Source organism: Lactuca virosa, chromosome 1, assembly GCF_052849685.1.
Source record: "Lactuca virosa cultivar CGN04683 chromosome 1, Lactuca_virosa_CGN04683_v6, whole genome shotgun sequence".
NCBI classification, from domain to species: Eukaryota; Viridiplantae; Streptophyta; class Magnoliopsida; order Asterales; family Asteraceae; genus Lactuca; species Lactuca virosa.
In genome coordinates, this window is record NC_136426.1 from 283,167,115 (window position 1) to 283,190,875 (window position 23,761).

General features: G+C 35.0%; 1 protein-coding gene across 1 annotated transcript; it reads right to left on the bottom strand.

Annotated features, from left to right (window-relative positions):
• Positions 1 to 15,511: 15,511 nt before the first annotated feature.
• LOC145130172 (uncharacterized) lies at positions 15,512 to 20,302 on the bottom strand. The gene is made up of 6 exons (XM_079065014.1): positions 19,723 to 20,302; positions 18,999 to 19,632; positions 17,922 to 18,129; positions 17,701 to 17,831; positions 16,135 to 16,573; positions 15,512 to 15,565 (listed from the first exon to the last, which is right to left on the bottom strand). The coding sequence occupies exons 1-6, from the start codon at positions 20,300 to 20,302 to the stop codon at positions 15,512 to 15,514; spliced, it is 2,046 nt and encodes a 681-aa protein (XP_078921140.1).
• Between the last annotated feature and the right edge of the window lie 3,459 nt (positions 20,303 to 23,761).

Genomic DNA, 23,761 nt, shown 5'->3' on the forward strand with positions numbered 1-23,761 from the left:
CATCAAACAATTGTGACAACCGTCAAAATTCGAGTCGGTTCTAGATTTGAATAAACTTAGTTGCACATATACGCACGACACATACTGGACTTAGTGACTAGAAGCTCAGTTATAACCTACTAGAAACTTGGAAGCAACTAGAAACAATGGATAATGTACTTAGATTTCACATTGATATGTGAATTCTACAACTACTTAACTGTAGAGGCTATCCATATTCGGGTCACTCTTTGACTCGAACACCTTTTCATGAATCATATACACACATCATGCACTTGACCTAGAAGTAGAGATTAGGTCAAAGTCTCATAGAAACTTAACTCAAAGTTGAAGACTAGGACTAGTATACTTGATTCCTCAATTTCGCTTGAATCTCGGAATCACTACATAGAATGCCAATAAACTGATAAAAATAAATTACAAACATTATTTATAACTATAAAAGAGTTATAATACCATAAGATAATTTAAAGTCTCAAATATTCTATTTATTTTGATATCCAAATTTTTACAAACTCTCAAAAACCCTAAAAACCCTAAAACTTAAATTTTATAAAGTTTAACATCAAGAATTCTATAAAAATAGTTATGAAACTTATAATATTATCTTAAAACAATTAAATTCAGGGAAATATAATCAAGGAAAATAAAAATTTAAGTCATTAACATTCATCCTTAATTTATAAGTCAAAAATCAAGGTTTCATGAATAAAAACTTGATTTTAGTGCACATTTTATATAAAATTTAGATATTTTATAAAATAACTTAAATTTTATAAAACAAAATGAATGAGAAAGGGTTATTATACTCAAAATTTCGGACCCCTCTCTTCCCGTATCTCTCTCTCACACTCTCATTCTCCAACACACACACATCTCTCTTCTTTCTCTCTCTAGAAAACTCTCTCTACCTTCTCTCTAAATTTTTTTTTATCCAAACACCACAACCACAGCCTCTTAACCACGAAATTATGGAGATTCATAAGGGTTTTTCAAGCCACCAATAAATTTAAGGTAAAGAACATACATCTCTTGAAGATCCACAACAATGATTTAAGCCATGCATGTGCATATTACTTCAAAAACCGACTTCTACTTCTTCATCTTCTTCAAACTTGTTTTCTTTTTGTTAAAATGGTTTTTAGAACATCATGGATGTGTTTTAACACCATGCATGTATGATAAACAAGGTTGCATGTTCATGATCTTAGTGCAAAAATCGATTTTAAGGATTAAAACATCAAACTCAAGTTAAGAGTTTTTGAGAAACAAAATTTTGTTCATAAATGAATGCATACATTTTGATAAGTTTTAATCTTTTGATCTCTGGAAGCATGACTAGAATATAAGTTTATCATGATATCTTTTAAAATATTTCAAAAGATTTACTCAAAGAAATGATGAAAACTCATTTTTCTAACCAATCACCATGCATGCAATCTGCCAGATTTCTTTACCTGACTTTAAACTGTCATATCTCACTCATTTCTTAACCAAAATTCAGGATTCTTTTTCTGAAATATAATATTTTGAGTTAGCTTTCAAACCCATCTGACCTCACTGGAAAATTCAAATATTTCGATTTTTAACAATTTTTACAAAACTGTTGCTCAATCAGCACCTTTTTGTGAATACTAGTTTTGTAGTGCATGTTCAAAGATCTTATTCATCACTAAAACTCAAGGAAAAATTAATTTGAGCACTTAACATCATGTATTAAGAGGTATAAAAATATTTTGATTCAAAAGCCTTTGGAACATGTTGCAAAAATTCTCAAGGTAACATCAATAATTTTTACCAAAATCACAAGAATCAAGTTCTCTCTATAATTGTTTGAGCCTTTAGGCATGTTTTTCGATATCAAAAATAAGAAAACAATTTTTCATTGTTATTAAATTGTTTGAAGTTGCATTCTGGAAATTTTCAGCTCAATATATATTTTATTTATTTTTACATGAAAATAATAATAAAATAGAGTGTTAAAGCATATAAAATACGTAAACTTGTAAATAAATTCTGGAAATATTTGTGGATGACCCTTTAAGTTAATAAACATCTCTCATGAAGTTTCATCGATTTTTGTTACTGTTTAGTATGGTTTTTAATTTTCTTTTTATTTAGCTCAAATAAATCATAAAACCACTTTAGGGAATGTGAAAATATTATTTCTTATTTTTCGCAGCTTGTACCTTATATTTAAGACTCCAAAAAATATTTTGGGAATTTTTGAAAATGTATATCTATTTTTCTTGAATTTTTGTGTTTATAATGGACTAAAAACAGGAAAAATAGTTTTACTCATCCAAATTTCATGAAAATTTACCAGAAACTCTTATACTATGTTAGGATGATACATAAAAATTGTGATGATTTTTATCTTCTGTATGCTATTTTTCTTCTATTTTCCCAAGATTTAATACACTTAAATGTACAAAAATCAGAAAAATTATGTTAAACTTTTTGAAAACACATATTAATATTTTTCCTAGATTATGTACACTGTAAAATAGTTACACAAAAATTACAAGAATTTTTCATGATAATTTACTATTTTTCCATGATTTTATGATTATTCATGGAATTAAATGGTGAAAAATAGTTAGACAAATCAAAAATTCAAGAAAATTTATCTTAAGGTGTTTGACTTCAATTAAAAATGAAATACAAAGTTTGGGAAAGTTTAGAACTAAATTGATTTCGTTTTGAATATTTAATCATTGGAACACCTCTAAAATGTTAAATATTAACATTTCAATAATGGAAATTTTCCACTTAAATTGTTATATAACAATTGATTCTTTGAAATTTAATTTTCACAGAAAAATGTTTGTAACCTATCAATATTAAACTTTGACACATTATTTGCATAATTCTATTGTAGTAGTAAGTATACTAGTATTAGATTTCAATTAGGGTCTCATTAGTGTGTAACGTCGTTCTAGGAAAAACGATAGTGGTACAAGTGGAGCGTAGATCAAGGCACCATTTGCATCATCTCAATGCATTGTGAGTATTCACGCACTCCCCTATTTTCAGTTTTTATGTTTTGGGGTGGAAAAGCATGTCCTAAACTATTTATGTTCGTTATATTTAGTTGAATCGTATAAACTTGATTACTATATTTTGCATATTGTGAGTATTCACGCACTCCCCTATTTTCGGTTTTTATGTTTTGGGGTGGAAAAGCATGTCCTAAACCATTTATGTTCGTTATATTTAGTTGACTCGTATAAACTTGATTACTATATTTTGCATATTGTGAGTATTCACGACTCCCCTATTTTCGGTTTTTATGTTTTGGGGTGGAAAAGCATGTCCTAAACTATTTATGTTCGTTATATTTAGTTGACTCGTATAAACTTGATTACTATATTTTTCACATTGTGAGTATTCACGCACTCCCCTATTTTCAGTTTTTATGTTTTGGGGTGGAAAAGCATGTCCCGAAAAATTATTATTTGAATGTTGTATTTAAATTGATTTGTATCAAACATGATTGCTATTTTATTGCTATGTCTCTCTATGTATGTCTATGCAACACGGAACATGAGAACTTATCGTATTAAGGCCCTTCCCTTATCTCTAACCGTTAACTCTTTGAGCCAATGGTCATTGTGGATAGCGCTATTAGGAATTGACAACTCCTCACTTGCCCTATTGCTGAAGTGCATGATACCATATTCATGTATGGAACGATAAGCATAGATCTTGATAGGGCTTCAGTCATAGGTTTGGTTGAGACTCATTGTTTGCTCATACACATACAAACTCGTTTCTCGTTATAGCAATAAACTTGTTATTAATTATAGCAATGAACTTTGTTTCTCATTACAACAACGAACTTTTATTACTGAAAATTTATATACATGTTTTAGCAATGAAATTGTTTGCTCCTTGTAGCAACGAAATTGATTGCTCATTTTAGCAATGAAACTTGTTTACTCGTTTGAGTAACGAACTTTATCTTCCATGAGAATATGAATGTTGCATCTTATTTGGGCAACATACTTTATCTCTCATGATGACAAAGAACTTTATTTTTACAAACTTATTTACTCATTTTAACAATATACTTTTATTATTGGAAACTTTTATCAAAACTTTGATTTCAATTCATGGAACCAGTATTATTTTGTTTATCTGTGAGTACTCACCAACTATTTATATAGTTGACGCTCGTTTTACATGCTTTTTCAGGAATCATCGAGTAAGTGGCACTTAGGGACACTTCACTTTTAGGAGCATTCACATGTGTTGTATTTCAATTTACACTGTAATTTCTTTTAAAAGTTGTTCAAACCCATTGTGAATTTGTAATGATTTTTAATACTATGGTTGGTGTTGTCTTTTAACTTTTGCGATGAAACCCTTTGTACTGCCACGCCCTGTGTTTTCGCTTTAGCGGGGTATGACAGGAAATGGTATCAGAGCCGAAGGTTATAGAGAATACCGGTTTTCCTTTGGAAAACCACAACTATAGCCAAAAAATTTCTAAACGTTTTTAAAATACTGAACATACTACTGGTATAACTAATTCGAGTACGCATTATCAGAGTTTAATTAAGTATAGCCTGGCCAACTATGCTTAATTAAGGAAACTTAATGTGAGGCTTGAAACAGTTATAGTAGAATTATGTTCAAAACGATTTTCTACTTAAACTTTTGAAAAACAAAATTTTTCGGTGTGCGTACGGGCATTGCATATTATAGGCATTCATCTTGATACACTTAGAAACTAAGTGCACTTTTATAACAATGCCTTTATTTAGAAATATTCTTGTCTCTTATCAACTGCTAGGTTAACCACTTAGGTTATATCACTAGCCACTCTAGGAGCAATGCACTTAGTACTAAGAATGGGTATTCCTTGGTAGCTATTGAATTTAGATGTAAAATTAGTAGCTAGATATACACTAGTAATTATCGTAAGTCGAAACATATACCAATTATTCCTCAATACCTCTTCATCGTCTTTAAGAGTTACAACTAGGAAAAAGCGTTTCGATACCGACACGAATGATAATTGGAGCATCTCGTAAGGAGGTAGATGAGTCACCACTAAGTAATCACTTGGATACCATTGGTGGGCATTCCGGATTCGACTCACAAGGAGACACGGAGGTTTAACGCATACGTGAGACCTTATTACTACGCTACGATTTAGCTCTACGTTGTTTCCACCTGAGCTTAAAACTTAACATAGGATGTCCCTTTGACCTCTATAAAAGGTCGTAAACTGCATTGACACCATAAAACGTTTTTCAAACAATTTTCTTGCCCTTTATCTTAGGGAAAAAGACATCGGTACTCGTCTTATACTCGCCTTGTACTCGCCTTAGTATTTAGGTACGATCAGCTACACTAATATACTTATTCCTTACTTCTTAATCTTCCATCGAAAAATTATTTCGCTTCATCGGTTTATTTATCATCAATAAAATATTTTATAACCACTTCAATCAACTTAGTAGACATTTCTTAACAATGTAAGCAATATTCTCACTAAAAATCTTTTGACAACTTGCTTTAACTTAACACTTTTCTTCAAAACTCAATTTAACCATTATTGGTTTTAACCTTGCTATTTCAATTTTATTTCAAATCCATTTCAATGGATAGATGTGTTTTTAAGGGCATATAAACCATTTTAAACCTTGCTTACCATTTTGACACGTTTTCGAAAAACTTAGAAACATTTTCTTTTATAAAAGTGTTTAAACTCTATTTTATAAAACTTAAACATATAACATTGAAGTCTTATTATATGTAAATGCGTCCTCGGATTTTCCAAACCACATTTGCTTTGACATATTTAACCGCTTTCTCATTTAGGAATTGTAATTTACTTTAATGTGTTTTCTCGAAAACACAACATGATATTTATGCAAATGTCTACTTCAAACATGTTTATAAGACATATCTAACGCTTGTAATTCAAAACATACCTTATTTGTGTACTTTGCTTCAATATAGTTTTATAATCTATAAAGATTCTAAAATATAAAGCATTGCAAAACTTAGTGTTCACTTTTAAATTTCCAGTGGCGGACTTTCGACAATGCACAATTATTAATCTAAATATGTTAAGTCTTTACCTTATCCGTTTTAACCATTGTTGGACTCCAGTCAAAAATGTCAAAGTTGTCGGAATTTCAATTACAAGTTTTAGTGTTTCTTCTTTTTCACAAATGGAGTTTAACTTAATAGATAACTCAGAAATTTTTAGAAAACACTTTAAAACTCCCACATGTCTATTTAATCATCAATATACATCAAATATTAAACTTTGAAATATATCTCAACCTGGTTTTAATCTACCTATAGGTATTGTCCTTATAATTTTAACAATAACAATCATTGCCGCTGCTACCTTCCTTTTTCTTTCCCCCACACTTGATTTCTTACTCTCCTTATGACTTTAGATCTCGCACACCCATAATAGTAAGATAATACATTGTCTAACTTTGTTTCTGTCTATTTTGCTTCTCCTGGTATCATGTTTGTACACATACATACTAGAAGTCTATCCTTTCGTTTTGAGCAATTAATACATGTATAGCCGTGAGGAATAATTTTTATTTAGTCAACTTTGATATATTCAATTACGCCTTTATTTTGAAATCTCTATAAACAAGTGATCCTTATTTACATTTGCTCTTTCGTTCTAAATTCAGAAACTTGATATAAAATGCAATTTTCATTGTATTTTCCTTATAATTAATACACAAGAAGAATACCATTGTTCTTATCATTTTTCTAAATCCATAAAATATATGTGAAGGATATGTATCCTTATGTTTCTTCTTTTCTTTAAATACATCAAAAGTTTTGAATTTTACGATTATCTATTCTCTAAATGATTGTTTTTGTAGAAACACTAAACTATGAATGCCCTATGTTGAAGATTGACATTTTTACACCTTTCTTAAAATAGTAATTTACTTTGCAATTTTCAGTGAGTTCCTAAACTCTCAAGCTTGTTTTCATAAGTATTTTGACTCCTCGTAAACTTAGATTTGTCCTGACTTAGATAATTAGTCAATTTTTCAAATAGCGTAATATCAATAATTTCTATAAAAAAAAATTCCCTTAATGACGACTTAAACATTTAACTTTAATTTATCTTTTTATTATTTTACTACTTCGTTTGATCGCTACACATGTATCTTCAATATCTTAGAATTATTAAATATTTTGATAATAGTGAAATTACTTATCATTTCTAATCACTCAAATTGTTATCTAGACAAGGAGATTTAAGTTATCATAAACTTGCATCGCCTCCATTTGCGACAATAACTCTCTAAATATATATTTTCTTCGAATATTGTTTTATTGTAGTAAGAGTAACCGTGGTAGTAAATATTGCTTCGGAAATCCTCGATTGTTTCGTAACTTATTTTATAGACGACACTTAAATAGCCTTACATTCGAGAGGTACCAAAACTTCGTTGCTTACCCTTAGTGCGTATCTTTAGGAACTTACCCTCGATCGCTCCTTTTTCATTCGTGCTACCCCTTCTTATTTTAGAATATATCTTTTCCAGATGTAATAGCCAACCCGGAAGTGAACAAATTGTTCCTAATCTCTTCTTTATTAAGCGGCGAATTTACACGTAGTGTTCATTTAGAACACGACTTAAGGATCAATGCGGATTTAACGCTCAGTGCAGTTAGTGCTTCAGCAAAACTTATAGCTCTCTTAATTCAGATAATATCTAACTAGATGATCTTTTTCGACTAGGTCGCCATGTTTTGATCATGATTTCCATGATCCTAATTTCTCGCAATCTAAATTGTAGAACTCGAATTAAGGAAACATTAATTTGACTATAGCTAAACAATTGGGCTTTTCCCTTGAGGAAACAAACCGAAATAATCAATGAACATTGCAAGTCACCACCTCTCCAACTATATAATTGTATTCGACTGAGTTCTAATAGAATACGTCACGAATTGAATTTCGGGGCGAAATTCTTTCAACCAGGGGAGAATGTGACAACCGTCAAAATTCGAGTCGGTTCTAGATTTGAATAAACTTTGTTGCACATATACGCACGACACATACTGGACTTACTGACTAGAAGCTCAGTTATAACCTACTAGAAACTTGGAAGCAACTAGAAACAATGGATAATGTACTTAGATTTCACATTGATATGTGAATTCTACAACTACTTAACTGTAGAGGCTATCCATATTCGGGTCACTCTTTGACTCGAACACCTTTTCATGAATCATATACACACATCATGCACTTGACCTAGAAGTAGAGATTAGGTCAAAGTCTCATAGAAACTTAACTCAAAGTTGAAGACTAGGACTAGTATACTTGATTCCTCAATTTCGCTTGAATCTCGGAATCACTACATAGAATGCCAATAAACTGATAAAAATAAATTACAAACATTATTTATAACTATAAAAGAGTTATAATACCATAAGATAATTTAAAGTCTCAAATATTCTATTTATTTTGATATCCAAATTTTTACAAACTCTCAAAAACCCTAAAAACCCTAAAACTTAAATTTTATAAAGTTTAACATCAAGAATTCTATAAAAATAGTTATGAAACTTATAATATTATCTTAAAACAATTAAATTCAGGGAAATATAATCAAGGAAAATAAAAATTTAAGTCATTAACATTCATTCTTAATTTATAAGTCAAAAATCAAGGTTTCATAAATAAAAACTTGATTTTAGTGCACATTTTATATAAAATTTAGATATTTTATAAAATAACTTAAATTTTATCAAACAAAATGAATGAGAAAGGGTTATTATACTCAAAATTTCGGACCCCTCTCTTCCCATATCTCTCTCTCACACTCTCATTCTCCAACACACACACATCTCTCTTCTTTCTCTCTCTAGAAAACTCTCTCTACCTTCTCTCTAATTTTTTTTTCTCCAAACACCACAACCACAGCCTCTTAACCACGAAATTATGGAGATTCATAAGGGTTTTTCAAGTCACAAATAAATTTAAGGTAAAGAACATACATCTCTTGAAGATCCACAACAATGATTTAAGCCATGCATGTGCATTTTACTTCAAAAACCGACTTCTACTTCTTCATCTTCTTCAAACTTGTTTTCTTTTTGTTAAAATGGTTTTTAGAACATCATGGATGTGTTTTAACACCATGCATGTATGATAAACAAGGTTGCATGTTCATGATCTTAGTGCAAAAATCGATTTTAAGGATTAAAACATCAAACTCAAGTTAAGAGTTTTTGAGAAACAAAATTTTGTTCATAAATGAATGTATACATTTTGATAAGTTTTAATCTTTTGATCTCTGGAAACATGACTAGAATATAAGTTTATCATGATATCTTTTAAAATATTTCAAAAGATTTACTCAAAGAAATGATGAAAACTCATTTTTCTAACCAATCACCATGCATGCAATCTGCCAGATTTCTTTACCTGACGTTAAACTGTCATATCTCACTCATTTCTTAACCAAAATTCGGGATTCGTTTTCTGAAATATAATATTTTGAGTTAGCTTTCAAACCCATCTGACCTCACTGGAAAATTCAAATATTTCGATTTTTAATAATTTTTACAAAATTGTTGCTCAATCAGCACCTTTTTGTGAATACTAGTTTTGTATTGCATGTTCAAAGATCTTATTCATCACTAAAAATCAAGGAAAAATTAATTTGAGCACTTAACATCATGTATTAAGAGGTATAAAACTATCTTGATTCAAAAGCCTTTGGAACATGTTGCAAAAATTCTCAAGGTAACATCAATAATTTTTACCAAAATCACAAGAATCAAGTTTTCTCTATAATTGTTTGAGCCTTTAGGCATGTTTTTCGACATCAAAAATAAGAAAATAATTTTTCATTGTTATTAAATTGTTTGAAGTTGCATTCTGGAAATTTTCATCTCAATATATATTTTCTTTATTTTTACATGAAAATAATTATAAAATAGAGTGTTAAAGCATATAAAATACTTAAACTTGTAAATAAATTCTGGAAGTATTTGTGGATGACCCTTTAAGTTAATAAACATCTCTCATGAAGCTTCATCGATTTTTGTTACTGTTTAGTATGGTTTTTAATTTTCTTTTTATTTAGCTCTAATAAATCATAAAACCACTTTAGGGAATGTGAAAATATTATTTCTTATTTTTCGCAGCTTGTACCTTATATTTAAGACTCCGAAAAATATTTTGGGAATTTTTGAAAATGAATATCTATTTTTCTTGAATTTTTGTGTTTATAATGGACTAAAAAAAGGAAAAATAGTTTTACTCATCCAAAATTCATGAAAATTTACCAGAAACTCCTACAATGTGTTAGGATGAGACATAAAAATTTTGATGATTTTTATCTTCTGTATGATATTTTTCTTCTATTTTCCCAAGATTTAATACACTTAAATGTACAAAAATCAGAAAAATTATGTTAAACTTTTTGAAAACACATATTAATATTTTTCCTAGATTATGTACACTGTAAAATAGTTACACAAAAATTACAAGAATTTTTCATGATAATTTACTATTTTTCCATGATTTTATGATTATTCATGGAATTAAATGGTGAAAAATAGTTAGACAAATAAAAAATTCAAGAAAATTTATCTTAAGGTTTTTGACTTCAATTAAAAATGAAATACAAAGTTTGGAAAAGTTTAGAACTAAATTGATTTCGTTTTGAATATTTAATCATTGGAACACCTCTAAAATGTTAAATATTAACATTTCAATAATGGAAATTTTCCACTTAAATTGTTATATAACAATTGATTCTTTGAAATTTAATTTTCACAGAAAAATGTTTGTAACCTATCAATATTAAACTTTGACACATTATTGGCATTAATTCTATTGTAGTAGTAAGTATACTAGTATTAGATTTCAATTAGGGACTCATTAGTGTGTAACGTCGTTGTAGGAAAAACGATAGTGGTACGAGTGGAGCGTAGATCAAGGCACCATTTGCATCATCTCAATGCATTGTGAGTATTCACGCACTCCCCTATTTTCAGTTTTTATGTTTTGGGGTGGAAAAACATGTCCTAAACTATTTATGTTCGTTATATTTAGTTGAATCGTATAAACTTGATTACTATATTTTGCATATTGTGAGTATTCACGTACTCCCCTATTTTCGGTTTTTATGTTTTGGGGTGGAAAAGCATGTCCTAAACTATTTATGTTTGTTATATTTAGTTGACTCGTATAAACTTGATTACTATATTTTGCATATTGTGAGTATTCACGACTCCCCTATTTTCGGTTTTTATGTTTTGGGGTGGAAAAGCATGTCCTAAACTATTTATGTTCGTTATATTTAGTTGACTCGTATAAACTTGATTACTATATTTTTCACATTGTGAGTATTCACGCACTCCCCTATTTTCAGTTTTTATGTTTTGGGGTGGAAAAGCATGTCCCGAAAAACTATTGTTTGAATGTTGTATTTAAATTGATTTGTATCAAACATGATTGCTATTTTATTGCTATGTCTCTCTATGTATGTCTATGCAACACGGAACATGAGAACTTATCGTATTAAGGCCCTTCCCTTATCTCTAACCATTAACTCTTTGAGCCAATGGTCATTGTGGATAGCGCTATTAGGAATTGACAACTCCTCACTCGCCCTATTGCTGGAGTGCATGATACCATATTCATCTATGGAACGATAAGCATAGATCTTGATAGGGCTTCAGTCATAGGTTTGGTTGAGACTCATTGTTTGCTCATACACATACAAACTTGTTTCTCGTTATAGCAATAAACTTGTTATTAATTTTAGCAATGAACTTTGTTTCTCATTACAACAACGAACTTTTATTACTGAAAACTTATATACATGTTTTAGCAATGAAATTGTTTGCTCCTTGTAGCAACGAAATTGATTGCTCATTTTAGCAATGAAACTTGTTTACTCGTTTGAGTAACGAACTTTATCTTCCATGAGAATATGAATGTTGCATCTTATTTGGGCAACATACTTTATCTCTCATGATGACAAAGAACTTTGTTTTTACAAACTTATTTACTCATTTTAACAATATATTTTTATTATTGGAAACTTTTATCAAAACTTTGATTTCAATTCATGGAACCAGTATTATTTTGTTTGTCTGTGAGTACTCACCAACTATTTTTATAGTTGACGCTCGTTTTACATGCTTTTTCAGGAATCATCGAGTAAGTGGCACTTAGGGACACTTCACTTTTAGGAGCATTCACATGTGTTGTATTTCAATTTACATTGTAATTTCTTTTAAAAGTTGTTCAAACCCATTGTGAATTTGTAATGATTTTTAATACTATGGTTGGTGTTGTCTTTTAACTTTTGCGATGAAACCCTTTGTACTGCCACGCCCTGTGTTTCCGCTTTAGCGGGGTGTGACAACAATCAACCCAATTACCCATCCCCATTATCTTCTTTAATCTTAAGGATCTACCCTAAGAATCATCTATCCTCCATTCCTAAGGATTATCCTAAGGAATAGGCATGAAGTCCATCGCTGCCCGCAGTTTATACTACAAGCACTAACGAACGTCGATCCCCACGTATTGATCCTATACAATTATCTTACAAGATCTAGCCTAAAGGATCAATATGAACAACAAACTGACGAAGCTGCTTCGGAAATTCCCTAGCAGCAAACGAGGATTGATAAAGACATCAAATGAGGGGAATGGAATAAGTTTCACCACGAACCTTCATTCATAAAAGAAAGAACCACAAGACAATTAAGTCAGGGGTAGTTATCTAGATAACAGCGCCTACCATTCATTGCTTCGTACGGTGTCATGTTGAGGCGTCAATTGATGATACTCCGATTTTAAGTGAAGCAAGCAGTAGACACGGCTTCAGCCCAAAGGTAGAGTGGTAGATTTGCGAAATTCAGCATAAATCGAGCAGCTTCAACGAGAGTTCTATTGCGTCTTTCGACTACACCGTTTTGTTGAGGAGTATAAGGAGCTGAGAAGTTGTGGTCGATTCCTTTGTCTGTGAGAAATTTATCAATGGTGGAATTAGTGAATTCCGATCCATTATCACTTCGGATTCTACTAACTGGGAGTTTTGTAAGAACTTCTATTTCTTTGATGAAATTTATGAGCTCTAAGGCTGTTTCGGATTATAGCCTTAGGAAGAAGACCCAAGTGAACCTTGTAAAATCATCAACAATCACAAGAATGTATTTCTTATGATGAAGACTTTCTACAGTGGATGGTCCACAGAGATCAATGTGTAGAAGCTCCAATGGTTCCGAAATAGACTTTTCGATGATATTAGGATGACCCTTCTTTGATTGCTTACCACACTCACAAGCAGCACACAAATGATCATTTTCAAATTTGAGAAGAGGTAAACCTCTCACTATTTCGCCGGATACAAAATCATTCACGTATCGAAAGTTTAGATGAGCAAGCCTTCGGTGCCATAACCAACTGACGTCAGGAACAACTTTTGAGAGAAGGCAGAGTTCTGGTTTGCAAATAGTCATGTTGATGTCAAGCGGGTACATGTTCTTGTTGCGAAGTGACTTGATTAAACACTCTTTCCGGTCTTTGGTCATTACATAGCTGTACTTTTTGCAAAATTCCACATGTCGATTTGAATCAGTGAGTTGAGCAACACTTATCAAATTATATTTTAGATCAGCCACATAAGCCACATGTGAAATAGAGAAGTTTCCGTTGGTGAGAGTTCCATAACCACGAATTTGAGAGTTGGAATTGTAGTCATACGTCACGTAACCAGGATTTAGAGAAAGCTTTAAATCTCGCAGAAAATATTTCTGCCCCGTCATGTGCATGGAGCAAGCACTATCAATATACCATATTGTTTCTTGCTCCGAAGCAGAAAGTGCCTGCAAAATTAGTGAGTAATGGAGTTTTTAGGCTTCGAATTAGACTTTGGGACGTAGGGACGGGATTTGGACTTTGATTGTTACTTAGGAACAACTTAGTGTTTCTGGGTGATATTCTTGGAATTCTTTTGAAACAGACAGAAGGCTAATGTCTTTTCATCTATCCAGTAGTCATATTCAACGACTTGAAGGTTCTAAACTGGCTTCTTCGGACCTTTGACGTCCGGAGTGTTGGTAACATTTGTTTCCTCCGGAATTGTTGTTTCAGCAATGGGAGTTTTGACTTTCAGCACATGATTTTTCTTGGAAGATTTTGAAGATGTTTTATTTTCAATTGTGGATTTTCTTGATGACACATTGGTTTTTGAAAGATTTGGTTCAAAAATTGTGCCATCAGATTTTGCAATAAGGACAGATGAAACAATCCGAGATTCCATTGAAGTATTTCGGACGGTTTTGGCAGTTTCATGAGCTTGAGACTGACTGGAGCTGATGACTCTCTTAGGTTCTAGACGATCAAGAGGTTCGGAAGGTGTTTTGAGAATCTTAGTGGGAACAAAGGAGTTTTGACTATGAGTGGATGCATGAGAGTTCCGGGATGAACTTGGTTTGGAGTTTGCAAGGAACCTGGAATTTTGTCTAGTCTTAACTTCCTTTTTAAGTGCATTTCGAGCTTCAGAGGACACACAACTTGAGACTTCAACTTTATCATCTAAGGATGAACATACAACCTCATAATAAGTAGTTTCAGTTGTCACCGGATTAATTTCTTCAATTACACAATTGTTCATGTGATTACTTCACGTGATTACTTTTAGGAACATAGTCTACACAATTTGTGAGACTGTGATGAAAATCCGTGGTCCGATTCAGGTCCAGGTTTATCTGAGGCGGAAGAGGCGTGGAATCAGGACACTTGACAACTATTGGTTTGAACTCAGGGATTCGGGACTCAAAATGGTCTGTAGTCTCAGGAAGTGGAGACAAAGGAGAAACAAGGGTGTCCGAATGTTTGATATTCGGAACCTCTCCCATGAATGTCAAAATTTTCAATTCCTTCAAGGGACTAACGTTTGGTTCCGGAAACTCGCTTCCAAGACCAGGTGCTTTAGACCATGGATGACGAAAATTATGAGTCATCCGAATGTTCGTTTCAAGCACATCTACAGAATTATGCAAAGCATCTATTTTTGCAGTGAGACGTTTGTTATAAACAATTAAAATATTTCGTTAGAATAGGTGATTTCACATTTATCTTTCAAAATGATACATTCATCGTTTGACATTACAAGCTCATTCTCTAAAGACTCGATTTTCAATTTCTTATCCTCAAAATCTAACCTAAGACGATTTAGTTCACAATCCTTCTTCTCACTAGCTTCTATGGCAGACTCATAAGCTTTATAAATAGTGTTCATATCTGTTTAGATTTGGGTCAGGTAAGGTTCACAAAGAGATAAATCAAAATTATTATCCGAGATCATAGATTTTACATGCTAAACGATGCTTCGACCGGGTGGATCATTGGTGGCCATGTAGCAATGGTGAGGTTCAGCAGCACCATCTTCATCTTCGGACCCAGAAGATCATTATCCTTCATCACATTTAACCATTTGTCTTGCCATCAGACACATGTTTCTTCCAGTTACCATGTCATGACCATCTCAGGACGACCAATACCCTTCAACATCTCTTGAAACTTGATGCAGCAAACCAATGACCAAAGATCAAAACTGTTGATTCTAGAGGAATACCCAGGATAATCTTGCCCAAACCACGTTGATTCTATGAATACCGTGGGATTGGCTTCAAAATTCGGTAAACACACACGAAATTTTGAGAGAAAAATGAAAGTTCTTTAAACTGATCAATGACCATCCATATTACATCAGAAAGACTTAAATAAGAAGCAGAATTTTAAAAGAAACCCTAAAGAGACATGGGCCAAACACAAACCCAAAAACAAAGTCCAAAAATTATGAAAAAAACACAAAAAAATCCATAAGTCCAATTTAGAAAGCACTTTTTGGACTCAGAAATGGGTAAGTCCCCTTCGGGGACTTATCAAGACGTGCTCCTTGCTTCAAGCTTCGATTTGACTGATCGTAGGCCCAAAACGGAGATCCGTAGCCAAAGTTATGGCTATTTCCGTGAAGCCCCTTTAGTCACACGATCGTGGGCCTCTAGGAACGCAAGTGCCCGATCCTCCACACTAGGGCCCGCATCATCCCCTCCTGGGTAGACAAAATTCGACCTCGAATATGTAACAGAATCATCATCAGAAGAATCCTCATGAAAAGGAAGTAAATGTTTCACATTGAAAACATCAGAGCATCGAATGTGACTTGGAAACTTCAAACGATAAGCATTGGAATTGATCTTCTGCACAATCTCCACGGGTCCAATCTTTTTGGCTGATAGCTTGTTGTACTCACCAACTGAAAAACGATCCTTAGTCAAAATAGCCCAAACAAAGTCACCCTCCTCAAAATCAACTTGCCTACGTTTTTTATCTGCATCTTGCTTGTACTTGGAGTTGGCTCGAATCAAGTTTTCATGAACAATCTTATGAACATCATGTAGACCTTCAACAAAATCCTTCACTTTCTTTGGAACAACACCAGAAATAGGAAGAGACATCAAATCAAGCGGTCCCCGAGGTTGAGCAGAATAGATCACTTGAAATGGAATCCAGTACTTCGGTTGACTGCATGATTATGAGCAAACTCAGCTTGACATAGTTTCTGATCCCAGCCCTTCACATGATCACCCACCAAACACTGCAAAATATTACCAAGGGACCGATTAACAACTTATGTTTGCCTATCTGTTTGAGGGTGATAAGCACTACTAAAGTTAAGCTGAGTGTTCACCATTTTCCACAAGCTACGCCAAAAATGACTCAAAAACCTAGTGTCTCGATCAGAAACAATAGAAGATGGCAAGCCATGCAAACGGTATGTCTCGAAAGAATAATTGAGCCACATTAACTGCGTCCGTCGTCTTTTTACAAGGGATAAAGTGCACCATCTTGGAAAAACGATCAACAACCACAAAGACTGAATCATTGCCCCATTGAGTCCGTGGTAACCCCAACACAAAATCCATGCTTATATCCACCCAAGGTTTAGACGGAACAGGTAAAGGCATATAGAGTCCAACAGTGGTAGTCGTGCCCTTTGAAACCTGACAAATTCTGCACCGTTTAACATATCGATCCACCTCTTTGTGCATAGTAGGCCAAAAGGAAGATGATAGAACCAACTATAAAGTGCGATCACGCCCGACATGCCCCTCACCATGGAGCTCCTTGATGATTTGAAGACGAAGACTAGAATCGGGGACACAAAACTGATTCCCTTTGAAAAGGAAACCGTCATGCACTAGAAAATCAGACCTCCGCCCAGAGTGTATATCCTGCAGAATAACAGAAAAGTAAGGATCAACAGCCAACTGCTCCATGAGGACATCCAACCCTGGCACACCAACCCTCATGGAAACTAGCAAATTACTTCTTCTGGTCAAAGCATCTGCCACCCGATTCGACACTCCAGACTTGTGCTTCACAACCAAAGTGAACTTTTCCAAGAATGCCATCCACCGCCCACGCTTATTGGACACCTTATCTTGACTTCGGATGTGCCTTAGAGAATCATGATCTGTAAACAAAACAAACTCTTTATGATGCAGGTAGTGACGCCAATGCTTTATAGCTTGGACCACTAAATAGAATTCAACATCATAAGTGCTATAACGCAGCTTTGGCCCCGTCAACTTCTCACTGAAATAGGCAACCGGTCGTCCCCCTTGACTTAGAACTGTTCCAACTCCAACCTTTGAAGCATCCGTGTGTAATTCAAAAACTTGAGAAAAATCTGGTAATACAAGAATCGGTGCTGAGGTAAGCTTCTCTTTAACCAGTTGGAAAGTCGATTCTGCCGCCTCTGTCCAAGTAAAGGTCTTCCCTTTTATACAATCAGTCATAGGTGCCATAAGGGAACTGAAGTTTGGAACAAAACGCCTATAGAAAGAAGCAAGACCATGAAGCTTCGTACTTCAGTGATGCTATTTGGAGTTGGCCATTGTCTGATGGCTGCCACCTTAGATTCGTCCACCTGTATTCCTTTACCAGAAACAACATAACCCAAGAACAAGACTTTTGGGACCATGAACACACACTTCTTCACAGCTGCATACAAACTATCCCTGCGAAGTAAGGTCAAGACCCGTCGCACATGGATGACATGCTCTCCAGGAGTAGCACTGTAATAAGTATGTCATCAAAATAGATGACTACAAATTTACCAATAAAGGGCCTGAACAATTGGTTCATCACACGCATGAATGTACTAGGAGCATTTGACAAACCAAAAGGCATCACCAACCACTCTTACAATCCTTCACGAGTCTTGAAGGCAGTTTTCCATTCATCACCCGGTCTAAGTCGAATCTGGTAGTACCCACTCTTTAAGTCCAGTTTGGTAAAGATAGTGGCACCACTGATCTGGTCAAGCAAGTGATCAAGTCTAGGAATTGGAAATTTGTACCTCACTGTGATCTTATTGATGACACGACTATCAACACACATACACCAAGTACCATCCTTTTTAGGAGTCAACAAAGCAGGAACAGCACACGGGCACATGCTTTCCCGAACATGACCTTTTGAAATTAATTCCTCCACCTGTCGACGCAACTCTTCATGCTCCCCAGGACTAATTCTATAATGTGGCCTATTAGGCAACTGTGCTCCTAGTTGTAAATCAATATGGTGTTGGCTGTCACGTAAAGGTGGCAGGCCATCAGGTAATTCATTAGGGAAAACATCATCAAATTCCTTAAGTAAAGGAACCATAGCCTCAGGAACTTCAACCTCCTTAGTCACCTCCTTCCCTATCAACACAAAAATTCCACCTTCCGCCTCTAACTCCTCTACGAACTGAGTAAGGGTTAACAGAGTACCCGAAGGTCTTGCGTCAGGCTCCTTTGGCTTACTGGGAACCAAAGTTATCTTCACACCACCAAACATGAAACTATAAGTATTGGATCTCCTGTTATGATCTATATTACGATCATACTCCCAAGGTCTACCCAACAATAAGTGACAAGCATCCATCACAACCACATCACACCAAAGATCATCTTTATATGTAGTACCAACAGAAAATGGAACAAGAGCTCGTTTAGATACAGTTACCTCACCACCCTTCTTAAGCCATTGTAGCTTGTAAGGCTTGGATCTATTTTCAGTTTTCAACGCCAACTTTTGAACCGCCTCTTCAGATACCAGGTTATCACAACTTACTGATTCAATAACGAAGGAACAAACCTTACCCAAAATAGTACATGTTGACTGGAAGATGTTATGTTTGAGCAAGTCATCACCAACAACTTTCGGTGTATAACAAGAGCGTCTCACCACCAAATTCACTCCTACATCTCCAGTTACAACTTCTTCCTCGAATTGAGGCTCGTCATCATACATCGGGGTATCTTCGTAATTTTCACCAACATCATCATTTTGCCAATCTTCGGGCTCAGCAAACAAGTGTCGTTTATCAGCCTTCTTGCACTCTGATTGTCGGTGACCCGTCTCTCCACAATTAAAACACTTTAAGACACTACTACCAGTCCCCCTAGGGATTGGTCCAACACTGGTACCTGTTGGCCTCTGTTGATTAGGCATTACACGAGGTACTATACCACCCGTCCTGGAACTTCCTCCAACAATGGCAGACGAAGATGAACCGCCCACCCGACGGTTTTCTTTCACAAAAACCAATGCTCATTGGTGTGCTTCAGAAATGGATACCGGGTCAAACATATTAACAGAGTCCATGATCTGAACCCGTAAACCTCCAACATATCGAGCCACAAGTTGTTCCTCTGTCTCCTGAATATCATTTCGAGCGATTAATTGGTAGAACCCGGTTGTATAATCATCAACCGACTTCGGACCCTGCTTCAGATTCTGTAGGCGTTGGTACATCAATCGTTGAAAATTATGGGGCAGAAAGTTGGACCGCAAACACTTCTTCATCTTCCTCCAAGTCACATCCTTTGATTTTCCGAGTCTATCTCGAGTCAGTTTCAACTGTTGCCACCATGCGGATGCCCTGCCACGTAGCCTGGTAGCGATCAATGGAACTCTCTTGTTTTCAGGAACTTCTTTGAACTCAAACACTTCTTCAACTGTTGCCAACCAGTCGATGAACCCCTCCGGATTCAAACTAACCCCATCAAATTCTGGTATATCAATTCTCAATCTGGCCTCCCAACGCCTATTATCAGCCCCACGATTATACCTTGTCTCTCTCACCGGGTTCTCATCGGAAGACAAACCGCCACCATCACCAAACGGACTCCCAGACTCTTCATCTTCCACTTGTGACTGAGTTTGAGACCTGTTTCCTCCTCGATTCATCAGTTCGACCATTCGACTAGTCAACTGGTCAACCATTTGATCCATCCTCTCCTCCATCCGTGCCATAAAACATTGTTCTAGTTCCTGTTCATGAACATCACCGGGTGGTCTGTTTCTCCTTGGAGGCATTTTTAACCAGGAATTCGGCTATTATACCAACTGATGCAGCGAACAAATGACCAAAGATCAAAATTGTTGATTCTAGAAGAATACCCAGGATAATCTTGCCCAAACCATGTGGATTCTATGAATACCGTGGGATTGGCTTCAAAATTTGGTAAACACACACGAAATTTTGAGAGAAAAATGAAAGTTCTTTAAACTGATCAATGACCATCCAGATTACATCAGAAAGACTTAAATAAGAAGCAAAATTTTAAAAGAAACCCTAAAGAGACATGGGCCAAACATAAACCCAAAAACAAAGTCCAAAAATTATGAAAAAAACACAAAAATGTCCATAAGTCCAATTTAGAAAGCGATTTCTGGACTCAAAAATGGGTAAGTCCCCTTGTGGGACTTATCTAGACGTGCTCCTTGCTTCAAGCTTCGATTTGACTCGTCGTAGGCCCAAAACGGAGATCCGTAGCCAAAGTTATGGCCTTTTCCGTGAAGCCCCTTTAGTCACACGATCGTGGGCCTCTAGGAACGCAAGTGCCCGATCCTCCATACTAGGGCCCGCATCAAAACTGTTGTCACAAAGGATTTTTCGCTTTCAGCCATCTCTTGTGCTTTTTGGACGTAGTAAGTCGAATCCTTGATTTTTGGTTTCTTCTGAGCTTCAGCCAGGCAATCTTTAGCAAAATGATTTGCATGTCCACACTGATGACACACTTTTTTTGGTTTGTCTGATTTGGAACTCTGAGAGGGTTCCGGGGTAGTGTTTGGTTTGTGTGCTGGAGGATTTTCGGAAGTTGGTTTAGGAACCAGAGCTGAGTTAGGTTGAGGATTGTTATGGTGAGGAGCATTGAATCGGTTTTGGTATGGTTTGTAAGAGGAATTTAACGGACGTTTGTACTTCAATGAGAGTAGGGCGAACTCCTATTGGAAATGGAGTTCAGAGTTCATGTCTTCGAACTCATCAACATGATAGGTTTGTGTGGGTAAGATAGGTGCAGATGTTTGAACCAATGGAACAATGGGTGTGAAGGGATCCGAAGTAGATGAGTTCAGAATGGTTGATTCAAACGAACTGACAACGGCAAGAGGACCTCTAGAGAGTTCCTTCATGTTTTGAGCAACATTTGACTCATATCCATGAAGTTCATGAAAAAGTTGATAGAGCTTCAACTTTTTCAAGGAACCATTGCTTTGGAGACAAGATTTCACATTTCCCCATCCTTTGTTGAGACTGTTTATAAAGTTGAGATTGTACTCCAAAGGAGTTCGGACAATCCCATGAGCAGTCATGTTGTTGACTACAATTCGGTAACGGCTGGAAGCTGAGGCCACAGATTCACCTGGAGTGGTAGTGAAGATGTCGAAATCGTTGACAACTGAGGTGAGGCGCTTGTCCTTCATGTTTTCGGAACCTTCAATTAGGTCCTCAAGAGTGTCCCAAATCTCTTTGGCAGATTTGCACAACTTGATATACTCAAAGAGTGAAGGAGGAACACCAAACACCATTTCAGAGAAAGCAACTTGATCAGCATGAAGCTTTTCGATATCATCTGCAGTCAGAGGAGCAGAGCGAATTTCATCTTCTCTCATGAGCTGAGTAGCTGTATCTCTTACAATTGTTCTTACAGGAACATGTGGACCTTCAGTGACGGATCTCCATATTTCTTCACCTTTTTCTTTGGAAATAAGAAATCTTTCCATTCTAACTTTCCAGTGATTATATTCTTCCACAACTAGTAATGGGGCATGAGTAGGGCCAACATACTATTTGCGATTTGCATTGAAATCATTTGCCGAGAATTAGAAGCAGCCATTGAAGTTAAGATATCTTTAAGCTAAAGTGGTATATAGAAGAACTTTTATCCTTGAAACATAAATGGTTGAAACACCAAGGTAATTTCAAACCAACTATAATCTGATCTTTATGGATTCAAAGGACAACCACTCAAGCTCTGATACCAATTGTGAGAACAAGATCTTACTTATGCGCAGGGACAAGGTTTGAGAACTCAAACTTTGAGTGAATGCTTAAGATCAATGTCTTCTTGCTAATAAATGTTCAAGGCAAGTCTGGAAGGACCAGTCAAGTCTTAGATAATGTTTTCAGTAAATAATCAAGTCAGTTAATAAGCAATGAGAATAACTGATCAAAGTAAAGATAATAAATGGAGAACAAGAAGAATGTTTGAAGTAAACTTTAAGGAGAATAACAAAAAGTGAGTGAAAGATTCGTAGTTGGCTTGTATTGAATGCTCCTATAAATAGGAGTGAATGTTACAGCGAATTAACTCAAGTGTTTACATAGGACTGGACAAAAGAGATGATTTTGACATTCTGATTGTCCAAATACAACTATAGACTATGTCCTATGAAACGTTACATCAAAAACAAGACAAATGTAATAAATGGACAAAAGACAAAACATAGGAGTTTCGGATCTACATATATTCCGGACATGAGGGTCAGCTCCAGAATCTCTTCATTCTCCTTATCTTCTTACTTGGTCTGGATAGGTTCCGGACCACTCTTCACTTCGGAATATACACGCTTCGGAATAAGGACTTAGGATTGCTAGAGGTTCACTTTTAGGTTCCAATACTTGGTTCTTCTTGAATTCCCCAATTCCTTTCAATTTCTTCTGATACCCCATCTAGTATAGGGTTGAGGTGATGTCATTAGTGCTGGGAGAGTAGATTCTGGTTGAAGGAAGTACTTGAAGATTCATTGAATTCACAAACTTTTCTATAGTCAAGATGACTAAAGAATCATCGATCAAGTTCAAGTGGACTTCTTGAGGGTTTGAGTTTGGGCGAAAATCTTAAAAGGCACATTTGAAAAGTGTGGAAAGAGGAACCACGTCTGTGAAGGTATTGAAAGATCCAAACAATGGATGAGATGAAAGAAACTTGATCATCAATCGAATCGATTCATTATAAGAATGATGATCTTCAAACACAGCCCTAAAATTGCTAGAGGCTATCATGGGAGAGTGATTCTTTGTTGTTGAGTCAGAACCAGTTGGTTGAACCGACGCAGCTGCTTTTCATTGCTTTTTCGAGATCCCGGATTTCACCATTTTTTAAAAGGTTTAGGAAATTGCAGAAAACAGAGTGCAAGAACGTGAAGAAGAGAAAGATCGTGTTAGGAGTTCAGAAAGCTTAAAGCTTTCTTGGGAGGGAAAAAGGGTTTTTATAGCACCGGATTTCAAAAGTTATGTGAATTAGTTTATTAACAGCTGTTAATGGTAAAAATCCTTGGGTTTAAGCCATTATCAGCCATTCATAAAGTTAATTGAAAATTATTTATATTTTAAAGAAAAATAGGGCATTTAATGAATGTCAAACCATTATC